Source organism: Astatotilapia calliptera, chromosome 17 (assembly GCF_964374335.1).
Source record: "Astatotilapia calliptera chromosome 17, fAstCal68.1, whole genome shotgun sequence".
NCBI lineage: Eukaryota > Metazoa > Chordata > Actinopteri > Cichliformes > Cichlidae > Astatotilapia > Astatotilapia calliptera.
Window position 1 is genome coordinate 2,385,325 of NC_137438.1, and position 15,164 is coordinate 2,400,488.

The following is a 15,164-nucleotide window of genomic DNA, read 5'->3' on the forward strand; positions in this document are numbered from 1 at the left end:
TTTGTCGCTGCTTTTATGTGTCTTTGCTCGTGTGTGTGTGTGTGTGTGTAATGCATTATGTTCAGCGAGGACATTGTGAAGTGTTAGGAGGTGCTGCTGTACTCAGATAAAATGTGTGTTTTGGATGCGTGGCGCAGTAGGTGGTGTTTGTGTATGCCGTCTCATAATTGCTGGCTGTCTTTGTTTTGCGTCTGCTTGTACGACTGTGTGTGTACATGTTTGTGAGTGTGTGGGGATATGCAGCAGAGTGTGGGCGGTGATTTAAATGAAATGAGTATTAAGTTTAAGCTGAGGTGGGAAGGCAGAAGTCTTCCTGCCATCATCCAATTCTACCTTGTTGCATGTTCGTCCCTTACTCACCTCTCTTTACCTTCCCTGTTTCTTTCTTTTATGTCACTGACTACTTTGTTTCCTCTGACTCGTATCGCACACACACACACACACACACACACACACACACACACACACACACACACACACACACACACACACACACACACACACACACGCACACGCGTGCGCGCACAGACGCTGTAAAGCAATTACAACTGATCCAGGCTGAGTCTTTAGCTTGTCTGTCTTTGAACATCATTGCTGTTGCCTCTGAAGCTTCCCTTTGAATTATTGGAATTCTGTTTATGCACACACACAGAAAGGCTGGCTGAAACTGCACAGTCTGGCTGTTATCTCTCTATAATTTATACATAAAGAAGACATATATATATAAACACACAGGCTATTGACAGAGATTGGTATGCAGGTGTAATCCTGGTTGATTACACCTTGGAATTTTAAGAGAATTCCATTGCTACAACCATGGCAGATACGCCAAGAAATAAGAGCAGTAAGACAATCAGAGATGGTGCAAAAAGGCCAATAAAAATCTATACAGGAACCACAAACGCCCAAAATGCTGGTACCAAGCCATAAAAACAGAACAATAGAACTGAGATTTGTAGTATTACGATTACAACTTTAATACATCGTCTATTCACGCTTTTCCACTTTATTTTACTTTCAGAGGGATGTAACTTTTATACAATATACAATACAGTGACAGTATCTGATACCACATACCTTAGATATTTTACGTTTATGGTACAAGAGTCCAACACAATCTGCCAATTTGTGCTTATCCGATTACTGCTTTCAATAAAACATTGACAGAAACCTCCCAGCATTATAAAGCCTTTTTTTTTACCTCAATTAATTCTGACATAGAAGTTAATTATATCAAAACCATTATTAAAAGTAGCAATACAAGAAAGATATAAAACTCCATCACACGAGCTATTGTTGTTGGCCTGCTCATGGAGCTGTGGCTGAGTGGGCTAAGGTGCTGGATTTAGGCTCCAGGCATTTTGATGGCGTGGGTTTCAGTCCCCTCTATTTCCAAAAATACTTAACATTTTACACTTTTTGAGTGGGGGTCGCAAGCTCGGGGGGGGGGGGGGGGGATATTATTATGAAAAATGAAAACAGGAATGATGGTTACATGTTTAGCCCAGCAGTTATCAGATCAGGTTTTTGCAGAACATAGACTGTATATTAATAATGGACACAGTATCCTGATCTAAAAACCTGTATTCGTCTTGTTCTAAAAAGATCTCAGGTTGTATAAAATTCATAGGAAAATGGCCTTCAACTGCTTTGTGGTGTGAGCTTTGTTCACTGGGGCTCAGTAAACCACAATGAATATAAAATATTGTGTCTGTTTTATAAATTATGGTTCCCATTAATGTCAGAAATTAGGATAAACTAGGAAATGCTTATTAAAACCTTGTCAATCACAAATCAATAACCAGTGAGCTAACCACTTGTGACTGACATACTGTCCTTCTTTCCTTAGTATCTTGTGAGGCATCCACTATATTGGACCACACCCTGACATTTTCAGTCCTGATACTCTATATGCTTTGTGGCGTGATACTGATAAGATGATATTATCTCCACTTATAATTTATAATAGTGTAGTGTTAAACCATCATTACCAGATGCTTTTAGGTGGTCTCCTCTTGGATCACTAGAGTACTTATAAAAGCTTTAGGTAGGCTAATCTCAGCATTAAAGGTGTGAATGTAGCTACTCTGATGTCACCCATTAGTTATGAATTTTACAACGTTCAAATTTTGGCACCCTAACAGTGTAATTTTCTGATATTTGGGTGGTTACGACACAGATGAATTTGTCAGCTAAGGCTAGAAAGCTTGGTTAGCTAGCAGTAGACAGCTGTACCACAAAAAGATCATATTATAATTCAGCCCAGTAGCTACAGCGTCCTGTTGTTTGTACACCTATCAATCAAAGTACCATATATTTCGTTGTTGCAGTATATGAATGACTAACCTCGTATTGTGGATGGATTATCTCAGTTGTTCTCCTGACTGAAGTTTGGTCCGTTTACAGCATCCTGCCATGCGATTGCATTTGTCTCTAACCATCAGGAACCCTCACGTTAACTTTTATCGAGTGGAAAAAAAAGTTAGCGTTCATCCTGCAGCTTCACTGTGTTTATGTTATGCTAATATACAACAATCGTTTTGCACATCATTATATACCAGCTAGCCCAACTTCAGTAACCCTACAAACGTCACTGCTGTTTAGTTTCCTGTCTTCATTTATGTTGGAAGTGATAGCAGAGCTGTACGTTTGAATTTTTTCAGAAATCTCTCAGTCAGAACATGCAATATCATGTTTAGGTAACTAGCGAGCTAACTTCCTGCTAACTTCTAACTCCGTTAAATGTAATAAATTCTGTTTTCATGGATGCCTGGATGTTAAACTTAATTGTTACACCTGGTAAAACAGCAGCTGATCATTTTATTAAAGATGAAAGAATTTAGACAGTTTGTAACTCTCAGTGATGCTGCAGTGTTCGTTTGACTTTGGGACCCGAAACGGACGGAGTTTAGGACCCAGATTACTCCGCGAGGCTCCTGTCTAAGGTAGGTAGTGCGGCTTTGTAGCTTACCAAAGTCGTACTAAAACATTTTGGACAGATTTTTGAGCGCCTTGTACCATATAAAATCGGTTCGAGGTCAGTAAGCACAACCAGAATTCCTACATGAGGCGCACCGGATTATAAGGCGCGCTGTTGATTTTTAAGAAAATTAAAGGGTTTTAAGTGCGCCGATACGATACGATAGTCAGACTTGCTCTGGATTCTTTAGTAGTTAATGAACTTAGACGTGTACGAGCTTTGGAAACTGGAGTGGCTGTTTCTTGTTAGCTAACTGTCTTGTTCTGTTACCATGCTTAGTACTTCATTGATGAGCCAAATATTAAAAATACTGACCTGTTTTGGGGCAGATCACGCCATTAGTGTTAACGTTGTGGCAGACAGGCGCATTTTTAGCTCCCAGGAAGAAAGAGATGAGGTGAAATATCCTCCCTTAAAGATGCGTGTTTTAAAGCCTATAAATGCAAAAAGAGGCAATTAAAAAATATGACACAATAACACAGAAAAAACGTTCTCACTATAGTAACCTCACATCCAGTCAATGACATTCAACAAAAAAAATATGAGACTTATATAAGGTGTTTTAGCTACACAAGGCTCATGTGCAAACTTAAGAATGAAACTGTAATAATCTGTTGCTTTTCCTTTAATTTAATTTTAGAAAAAAGTTTTGGTTACTGCTTTTCACACACATGCATTCACTCATACTGACACACACACACACTGGTATTGATTTAATCATTTTGGCTTGGCAGGAAACATTTGGCCTCTATTTTCTGCAGTAGCACACACACAGAATTTCTAGACACACATACTTTGGTATTAAGTTATTTGGCTGAACATTTTGGCTACTATTTTTTTTTATATCTGGAGTATACACACACAAACACGCACACATACAGAGATAGGATTTAACTTTGTCTTGGCAGGCAGGAAATGTCTCCTTTTTATTTTGTTTGTGCATCCACACAAGCGCACATATAAGAGTACACACACACACACACACACACATACACCAATGCACACACAATGGGCAGTAATCCCCCTGTACATGCAAGAGCTTTGGGCAGAGCAAGGATTTTCCTCTTCAAAGAGCAGACCACCCATTGCAGCATCAGAACAATGGTGGCCGAACTCCGGAAGATTTCATGTGGTGGCAGTTGGAGTTACACACACACACACACACACACACACACACACACACACACACACACACACACACACACACACACACACACACACACACACACACTAACAATCTATTCACTCACATATCAAGATCCACAGACATTATGCTTATGCACCCAACTCCAGGGATCAAGCACATCTATGCAGGCTGCACATGCAACCTTACATGCATTTACCCTCACACTGACCACCATTTGGAGTTAATGGAAAGATGGAGGTTTTTGTGGTGACACACAGACAGCCAGACATGGAGCAGATCTGGGATGTGCATGACTGGAGGGGCCAGGCACTCAACAAAAGAGTGAAGACAATGAGTGAGAGAGGATTGAAAAAGAACCAGAGAGAAATAAAGGGATGAAGGGACGGAGGGGGAGACTGAAGTCCAGCTGTTTCCACTCCTGAAAGCCGCCTTGTGTTGCGCTGTTGCGTTTTCTCTGGTCTTTTTGTCTTTAACGCTACTCGACTGTCCCCTCTGCACCAGGCAAATTAAAAGTATTCGATGTTTAAAAAGAGTCACTTGAATTCAAAGACAAAGATATTGGGGTGACAAAGAACATTCCCCGTGTTGTGAAGGTCTGTTGCCACATATGTTAGATTTCCCCCTCACATTGACTCGCACATTTCCACCCACACCTTTTCCTCTTTTCTTCGCTTTTGTCAGAGAAGTAACAAATTCATTCTCTGTTTCTGAGCAATTTGTTCCTTGTGGACATTCAGGATAATCGACTGTATTGTTGAAAGTCTTTCTTTTTATTATTTTCACACTGAAGGCGGTTGGCTGGGATGGAAAACAGATGCAAACACTGGCTGCAGAATCTACTGTGTAACATTAAGCTATTTGGTATTCACACCTTGTCATTTTGCAGCTTCTTCTGGGGGAAACTTTAAAAAAAATCATCCATGAAATTGAAGTTTAATTCTGGAAAGTAAAAGTGTGTGCGTGAGTGTGCGTGTGTGAGGATGGGGAGGAGGGTATTTGTGTCCAGCTGGTGGAGTTTTATATTTCTGTGCGTGATTTATTCCTCTCAGTTTACAGTTGGCTGTCAAACTTCATGGGTGAAAACTGCTCACATTGCAGAATTTCTGAGGCAACACAGATAATGTTTATTTGTTAGAGAATTTATGAGTGCCCTGTTCCTGTGCTGTTGTTCCATTGTTGTCTTGCCGTCTGTCTTTCTTGGGCTCACATGCATCCACGTGCCACTTTCCTTTATATCTTTTTTTTCTGCATTTAGATGCAGTGATTTAGTCTTGATAGGTGGGTACATATCCTCCCTCGACATCACCTTACCCAGCTATTTTATATAATGCTTATTTACAGCAGAAAAAAATGCTGCCTCCACATTAATTCATCAGTAGTAAAAACTGTTACTCAGTAACAGAATACAGCACTCACACTTCTCTCAATAAATACCTTTTTAAGTGCATTTTGCTGACATGTTCACTGTGCAACTTTTAATTGTAATGGAGAATTTCTTGTGGGCAGCACGGTGGCACGGTGGTTAGCACTGTTGCCGCACAGCAAGAAATTCCTGAGTTCAATTCCACCATCAGGCCGGGGTCTTTCTGTGTGGAGTTTGCATGTTCTCCCTGTGTTTGCGTGGGTTCTCTCTGGGTACTCTGGCTTCCTCCCACCGTCCAAAGACATGCAGCTTGTGGGGATAGGTTAATTGGATAATCCAAATTGTCACTAGGTGTGAATGTGTGAGTGAATGTGAGTGCGAATGGTTGTCTGTCTCTATGTGTTAGCCCTGCGACAGACTGGCGACCTGTCCAGGGTGTACCCTGCCTCTTGCCCTATGACAGCTGGGATAGGCTCCACCGCCCCCCGCGACCCTGATAAGCAGAAGCGAATGGATGGATGGAGAATTTCTTGTATGTTGACAGTGGACATATTTCTCTCACCAATTAGCCATCCCCACACCCCTACTCCATATCTGCTGGAGTACTGTTGTTATGTGTTTTTTGTCCTAAAATCCTGAACTATTTATATCATACCACTGGAACTACATCTTTTTTAGTCAGTTGATGTTTGTATTTTTTTTTTGTTTTTTGGCCTGTCCCGTTTGGCTCTTTTGCCGTCAGAATTATTGTCTAAAGGCAAAGAAAGATACCCAACGGATTTACTTTACCAAATTGACCATCCCAGCCTTGCCGTAATGGTCCATTTGATTCACCTTTTATTGTTTATTTTATTTTCACTTACTGAACATGGGACAGACTTGACTGGGGGAAAGAAGGGGAGAAAGAAAGAGGGAAAGAGAAACAGCTGAGAAGAGGGACGGGGGAGAAGGGCAAAAGACAAAAACCAACAGAATGAGCAGAAAAAAAAAAGAAGAAAAAAAGAAAAAAAATGCATATTTGTATTTGTATTTGTATTTATTTATTTATTGTCATTGTCAAGAACAATGAAATTGCGTTTGGGGCTTCCATACAACCCAAAAATAAATAAATAAAATAAATCTATCACCTGGGTCACCTGCTGAGAAAGAAAAAAGAAAACAAGCAGAAGAGAACAAGAGGAATAAACAACATCACAATGATATATGGGAATATGACAGTAAATACTAAATGTTAAACATTATTGTGCAGCACATAAGATCAACAGAACACAGTGTGCTTTGAGGTAGGAGCCAAAAAGGGTGTAGTTTGTGGGTGTGATCACCCGTGTGTACACCTGTGAGCATGGACACGCTTGTTTTTTTAAAAGGTTCCTTCATGCAACGATCTGCTAGAGGGTGTGGGGGGGCCACAGCCCCGTCCTCCAGGGCATTAATTGTAATGGAGAATTTCTTGTATGTTGACAGTGGACATATTTCTCTCACCAATTAGCCATCCCCACACCCCTACTCCATATCTGCTGGAGTACTGTTGTTATGTGTTTTTTGTCCTAAAATCCTGAACTATTTATATCATACCACTGGAACTACATCTTTTTTAGTCAGTTGATGTTTGTAATGTTCTCTTGTTGGTTAGCGCTGGCTCTGTCACTTGCTAGCGTGCTAATTTGTCCTGCTTCTCGATGCTTTACCTTACTTTTAGCTTTTAAGCTAAGGCTAGGTAAGCTACAAAACAAAACTTGGCTTGTGTAGCCAGACTACTGTCACACCACACATATAAGCATTTCTATTTTAGTTAATAGATTTTGAAAGCAACAATCATAGTAGTAGAAAAATGTTTCTCTAACGCTGCGTCCACAAGCGAGTTGCTTGTTGCACATCACTTTGAATCTGACAGCTTGTCACATGCTAACATTTCGAGTCTAATACAGTATATTTACTACAAGGTTGGTCAACAATATCCACCTCATGTTTATTCTGCTTGTATTTGCTCGAAGTCATCAAATTTTCAGTCGCTACCAGTGTGGGCAACTTAGGAATCCAAAATTAATTTAATTTAATAATATTAAAGCTTAACTAGCAGGCGAGAGAACTATTAAATAAATTTGAAATATTTTACATTGGTGTTATCTTTTTTTAAAATAGGTATATTAAAGTTAGTATAAACTATTTGTCTGAGTAATATGTTGTAATTGGTGTCTCAGGGTTGTCAAATTAGTTTTTACATTTATTTATTTGCATTTTATTTTGAGGTTAGTTTAGAGTTATTTTACAGAGTTGTTTGTTTTACAAAAGGTTTCTGTTATTTAGTATTTAGTAGCTAATATTAAGTAACTTTTTTCAATTTCTTTTGTTTTGTTATCATAAGGTTTTGGATAAGGTCAAGTTTAAGAAATTCAAAGCCATAGGTAAGTTCAACTCAGTTTTATTTATATAGCACCAAATCACAACAACAGTCACCTCAAGGCGTTTTATATTGTAAGGTAGACCCTACAATAATGCATACTGAGAAAAACCCAACAATCATATGACCCCCTATGAGCACCACTTTGGTGACAGTGGGAAGGAAAAACTCCCTTTTAACAGGAAGAAACCTCCAGCAGAACCAGGCTCAGGGAGGGGCGGGGCCATCTGCTGTGATTGGTTGGGGTGAGAGAAGGAAGACAGGATAAAAGACAGTGGCGTGTCTTCATTTAACTTAGCAAAGAAGTAATTTTAAATTATTGAAATTTGTCACAAAACATCATTTGTTCCCATTTTTTTGGCAATCTAGAAAAGATTTCACAGCAAAAATAATATTATTGCCAAATACAATGTGAAAGTATACCTGGATGAAAAAATATACAATGGAGCGCTGTTACTCGTGGATTGACCTCATCAGAGCCTGGACCTCAACATTACTGAAGCTTTGTGGGATCATCTTGACAAAGAATGGAACAAAAGGCAACCAACATCCAGATATCTTTGGAATGTCCTTCAAGAAGCTCTGAGAACTATTCAAAGCACTTCCCTCAACTTCTACAACTGAGTAGAATTACAAACAAAAGAAAGTAAAAGCACCCCTGTGGTGTATGCCTTAAGCATGTGCACCAACAGTAAACAGACAAACTCGATAGATGGGGACTGAGTGACTCGGGCTCTCCCCAGCCATTGCTTATATTGAGAGACAAGCCTCTAGCTCCTTCTCCTATTGTTGTATAATCATTTTATTCTTCATATTTTTATTGTACACGACTTCAAATTTTGCATCAAATTTGTTTGCAAGTCCACCCATCCCTCTATCCCTTCATCCCTCCATCCAAAATATATAAAAATTATTAAATAAAGTTACATATGTAAATGTGCATATACAGCTTTACATGGACAGTTATTGGGGCATATAAAATGGTCATATATCATTAATCAATAACCACTGAGCAAATATGTTTATGTGGCAAACGTGATGCATGCATGCAGAGTTTATTCCAGCTGAATTCATGATATAGATTTCTTTATATTTCTAAATATTTTCCTAGAAAGAAGATGGGGCAAAGCTGTTGCACACCTTTTAAAAAGTTATAAAATGACATTAATATTTTGCCTAAATTATACTGCTCACCTGGGTGATCATTCTTGCAGTCGCATCTAATTTATGGTATAACTGGCTGCCTTGAAGGGAGCTCCAGCAACATCATTGGATTTTACTTTGATTTATTCAGTCTAGCACAGATTAGCTGCATAAACATGATGAGGATTTCTGCTGTTTCAGGAGGAATCACTGCCATGACGTCTAAAGTCTGGGACCAAGGGTCTGTGTGCACAGTAAAAAGGTTAATTAAATACTGTACTGTAACTGACTACAGCGTGACTTTGTAAGATTGGCACTGACACATATCAGTGGCGGTTTTAGGTCGCAGCAAATCCTGCTCCACAGAGGGAGGGATAGGTTGCATTATCCACATCACTAAACCTTTGTTAGGTGATGGACTCATCAAGGGTGTCTATGCTGCTCGCGTTCTACGTTTGCGTGGTGTTTTGGATGTGAAATAGACAAGTTGTATAAGTCCTACAGTGTTATCCAGTTCAAACAACAAATCATATTTCATCATACTTTTTGCTCAGCTCATCTGGTCAGTTCAGTTTTTTTTTCTTTTCTTTATACTGTACTATGAAAAATGTTTGGTCCTCAGCAGGTCTTAAAATTAGGTAAATAAAACCATAAATGATCTACAAAATATGACATGCCTGACTGTGTGATTATTTTGTTTAACAAAAAGTTAAAATGCAGAAACAGTGCATGAAAAACCGTAAGTATTAGAATGGAACGTAAAAGCCGAGTACTGCTAATCAAATATACAGAATTCCTCCATCCATCCATTCGCTTCCGCTTATCCTTACTTAATCAATTGATTATCAATATAAAAGCATTAGCTTTGGCAGTCTAGAGCATTCAGGTGTTTGTTGTAATGCCACAGAGGAAAGACATCAGCAGTGAAGCAGCTGCTGCTGACATCAGTCTGGGAGGGGTTATAAGGCCATTATTAAACAATTTGAAATCATTATCTTACAGCGGGGAAAATTATTCACAGGTCTGGGATTCACTGGGAGTGGAAATCCCATCACTGTGCACTGCTCAGAGAAAAAACAAGAGCTCCTGTACAACTGGGGTCTACAGGCCTCACCTAACATGTCAAAGCTCAGGAAACTACATTTAAAAAAAGATGGCATGTTTGGAGAAAGTCTCTTCTCAGCAAACAAACATGGCAGCATGGCGCAGGTTTGCAACATTGCATCCAAACAGACCGCATGACCTCTCGAACGATGTCCTTTAGACAGATTAGACCAAAGTAGTAATGTTTGGCTAAAATGCACCGTACCATGTTTGTTTAAAACCAAATACAGCAGAAATATCAGCAGAAATAACTCTGTCAAACACGGTGATGGGATATTTGGGCTGGTTGCCACAGTACTTGCAGTCAATCAGTTGACTATGAACCCTTCATTAATATACCAACGAATCTAAGTTTGGCATAGTCAAAGTCCAGATCTGAGTGGACCATAAGAGAGCTGTGTATAATCGAGGGCTGACAAATCTCTGGCATGTAATCGATGGCATGTAAACAGAAAACTATTACTTTACATTATTGCTGTTAAATGTGGTTCTTCCAGCTTTTCAAACACGACTTCTGCATTTTAGCTCAGTTCTAGCTGAATAAACTATAACAAATCGTGTGTTTATCTGAGCTTACCTGATCTTTAAACTTTATAAGGACTAGATCATTTTTATGTTTCCTGATATGTTAAAAACTAAAATTGTTCTAAAACTGAAACATTGTTGCTCGTTTTTTAAATTGATTATATGTAAGAAAGCTGCTGAGCATCATTCAGTTTTACTTTTGTTTTCTTGGGCCACAGTTTTCTGCTGGTTTTCTGCCTAATTTCCAGTATTAGAAGGAAATAATTTTGTAGCCTTAGAAAGCCACTGTTAGCTAACTGCCCAGCATAGGATGGCAGTCGGACAGTTTATTACAGCCACAGGGCCAAGAGAAAAGAGAATGCTGAGTTCTGTTCCCCAGGTGGACACAAATACAACAGAATAGTTCGGTTTCTCTGCGTCTTCACAAGCATCAAATATTCTTTCATTATGTGTTTATTCTTCTGTATTCTGTCTTTGTTTCTTCTCTCTTACAGCAGTGATCATTAGTATGACCATCAGCTTATCTTCTTGCAGCCGTATTGTAGTTGTTGTTAGATTTATTAAATTCCCAGCCCCTTGGTGTATTTTTTAAAGAGGCTCGCAAAAACTCACAGAAGTCTTTCTATTAACATAACGAAATCCACACATTTGTGTTTCTTGACTCAGGGTGATATGTCCTCTTGAAGACTATTCTTGCCGGCCAGAAGATGCACCTTCCATCCAATATTCATTCTGGTTATTGATAAACAGCAACTATGCTCTTGTAGTCTGGGGCTTTCCTTCTAGACCACTCTCCATCAGAGAAGTGCCTTATCATGGGGAGTCTGTGCAAGTTAATGGTGTCCACTGAATGGCTGATAACAAACATGAGCTGTAACCTGAGTGTTACTATGGCCATAATCTGTGTGTAATGAATGAATTCACTATGACTTTTTTTTCTTGTACCCCCATTAACTTACTTGAAATTTGTGAGAGGCATAGAGAGGTAAATGTTAGACTTCAGTAGCCGCGGTGCAGGCTTTGGCATCGCACTTTAGAACACAGGCCAGTTGGCACGCGAAACACATGCCAATTATTGCATCAGTCATGTGCAGGGATTTTATGCATTTTGGAGCACAAATGGAAATTCTGAAAGTAAAGCACAGAATTCCCAGCGGTCCCGAGAGCTTTAATCGGTATATGATTGGTATATGATGATATTTTAGAACGTATTGTTCCTCCAACATTGATTTATTTGGGGATGACTAAGCCTCAGATGCCAAACCCTGAGGAAAAGGAACAAAAAGGAACATCTTTTGATTATCTGTGTCCGTGTGCCTTTGTTGAGGTGCAGCCCCTCATTTATGGGCCTTTTTTGGTGTCTGCTTGACAACTAAACACAAGCCCTTCTGCCAAACAAATTGGAGCTGTGTTAGGGAGAGGGGGCGGCCCAGACCCAAACTGCAGAGATGGGCACTCTTTGACAGCTGCTTTCATCTTGTTATTATTCCTCCTTCACACTCAAGGATTTTTGGGCTTCCTAAAGTATTTCTGTCGCTCTCTCCTTCCTCTTCCACTCGTTTTCTTTTTCTGTCACTGGGCTGTGATTGGCTGTTATGACAGAGCCGTCACTGGGCTGTCAGCCTCTTCTAAAGCTCGGTTTAATTACTCCTTTTCACTAACATGACACGTTCATGCACAGATGCGTGCAAACTCGCACACGCATGGGAAAGTCGCTCGCAAGCGCACACATGCTGACACACAAACCGGCGTGCTCAGCTGCGTGCCGCGTCGTCCTGCCAGCAACAAAAAAAGAAAAAAGCTGCGGTGATTGAACCCTCCGTCAGCCGTTTTACCTGACAAAGCAGACCCCCAGATGTTTGTCAGTGTTAGCTCTCTGTTTCCCGAGCCGAGCTTTGAAAACATTGTGTAGAAGTGTGAAGGCCCGGCTACTGCTGGGTTTGATGAGCTAAGATCGATCACGCGTCCTGCTGTGCCAAGCTTTGAATAGCCAATTATGGCTGCTGAAATAGAGCAGAGAATGCACGTTGACTTGAAGGAGGGAGACTTTGATTAGAAGGGGATGATGGAAACGAAGGGGCTAAAGATGCAGCAGTTATTGCCGTAGTCTATAAATGTTTAATATTCTGCTTTGTAAAGCCAACAATGATCCTCCTCATCCATCCTTCAGATAAAGATTCCCTGACGGATGCATTCAGCTATGCTTCCATTAACAGAAGACAGCAGTGCACTGGGTTGAGACCTTGACTGATGGAGGGAATCTAAGACAGATGTACAGATTTACTCGAAATATAGAGGAAAACAACTAGAAAGCCTTGTTGCATGTGAATGCCAAGCCATCTGAGCTGGGTTTAAAGTTGTCGCTCTCTTCTCCTTCCCGGGTATCTGCCGTGCTTCCCCTCTTTGTGCTGATATCTTCTTCCCGTTTCTGTTTCCCTTCTCTCTCTTTCCTACTCTCTCATCTTTTTCCTCATCATCTCCTCTCCCTCCGCTCTTGTCATTTCTTTCTCTTTCTTTCTTCACCCTTGAAAATGATCCTCCACCACCCCATCTATTTTTCCTTATGGAATTGGGCCTCCTGATCACACTCCCCATTCATTCTTTTCTCCTTTCTTTCATTTTCCATCCTTCTTACCACTTTTGCATTCAAATTTCATTTCTTTTCTCTTTTCCCCTCTTCCCTGTCCATAACTTTCACTACTCCACTTACCCTCTCAGGTACCCTCCCCTACGACATCAAGATAGTAATTGCTGGAAATCATGAGCTGACCTTTGACCAGGAGTTTATGGCAGACCTCATCAAGCAGGACTTCTACTACTTCCCTTCAGCCTCCAAGCTCAAGCCAGAGAATTACGAGAACGTCCAGTCACTGCTGACCAACTGCATCTACCTGCAGGACTCTGAGGTCACCGTGCGGGGCTTCAGAATCTATGGCTCCCCCTGGTGAGTGACTCTTTCTGCATATTAGAACTAGGGCTGCGCGTACAGTATGTGGAGTATTTTCTTAACAAAGGATTGACTCTTTGGTTTTCTTATAGAAACATATAAATCTGCTGACACGAGTCATGCAGTGGTAACTTCAAACGTAGTCAAATATAACAGATTGTTGAAGATTTATAATGTGATGCAATCTGACATGTGGAGGTTGACTCCATGGTGTAGCGGTTTCCACATGCACATTGCACTGGCTATGCTCAATAACACATCCAATTTTCATCACAGCATCCACTTGAATTATGAGTCTACTTTCTTCAAGGTAGGAAAGTTCTTAATATCCCTTTTCATTCTCTACTAGCATATTCTTCTAGCAAGTGGAGAGTCAAAAAACCCAGTCAGTACTGGAAATATCCTTTAATTTACTGTGAATAAAAAATGAATCCCATGTATATTGTAAGGGTCTGAATGGGTCAACACTCAGTCTTGAGTTTGGCTGTTTCTACTTTTCTTCACGTATAATCTTGGCGCAAACCTCAGGCCAGGTAGCATTCAAATAAATAAATGCACTGTACATGTTACACAATGAATGAGAGAAATGGGACTGTTAGTGGTTCAGCAGTTCCTTTCTTGCCCTTTGTCTTGAAGCAAATGCATCTGTCCATGAGTTGGGCTCAAACCTGAAACCGAATTTTGTTTTTATTTTCCTTGAAAAAAATCACAAAAACACATAATTCTGGGTAGCTTTCTGATAAAGCTTTAAAGAGTGTTTTTGCACCAGTTGGATTGCTGAGGCGACATATTACACGAGAAAGTTTATATCTTCATTCTTTTAATTGCTTAACCAATTCACTGTTGCAGAGGGCAGAGCTTATCCCAGCTGCCATCACTAACACAGAGACAACCAATTTAGAATCACTAAGAAGCCTAGCATGTGTGTTTTAGACTGTGTGGCAGGACCCAGAGCAACCCATGCAGGCCAAATGAGAAACCATCGCTAACACCGCTACCCACTGCACCCCTGTGCTGACGAGCATCATAACAAGTTTAAATTCCTCTGTTGCAAACAAGCTCAGCAATTCATTGTCAGTCACTCGTCTTGTTTTGATCCATTGTCAGGGCTGATGGGCATTTACATGGCTAATATTTTACCAGTCTGTACAGCGAGTATTTTGACATGGTGATCAACAATGTTTGTCCTTTTTCGACCTATGCTAAAGTATGAGCTAATCCCCCCCCCCCCCCCCCCCAACATTTAAAAGAGAGTTTTATGAACTGCAGTTCTCGTCCTCCAGTGTGATTCTTTACCAGATTTTATACTTATGAAGAAGAAAGTTCCTGAGGTCTGGGGGGACCTTTGGAATCACTAAAACTGATCAGTTATCTTCTTCTTTATTTATCTTTTGCTGGATTTGCTTTCAGTTTTCCAGGATGTGATAACATGCATGTGTGTGTGTAAGTGGTTTGATGATGGGCTGACATACTTGATGATGATGATCAGGTGTTTTACTGACAGGTTCCCAGGGACACTGTTTTAGTGTGTGTGTGTGTGTGTGTGTGTGTGTG

The 15,164-nt window shown here is 40.2% G+C and overlaps 1 protein-coding gene across 1 annotated transcript in view; it reads left to right on the plus strand.

Moving 5' to 3' along the window:
- mpped1 (metallophosphoesterase domain containing 1) overlaps positions 1-15,164 on the plus strand; it is a 93,594-nt gene that overhangs the window by 22,413 nt on the left and 56,017 nt on the right. The window contains exon 4 of the mRNA XM_026146499.2: positions 13,382-13,607. Within this exon, the coding sequence (XP_026002284.1) occupies positions 13,382-13,607 (226 nt within the window). The remainder of the gene's footprint in view (positions 1-13,381; positions 13,608-15,164) is intronic.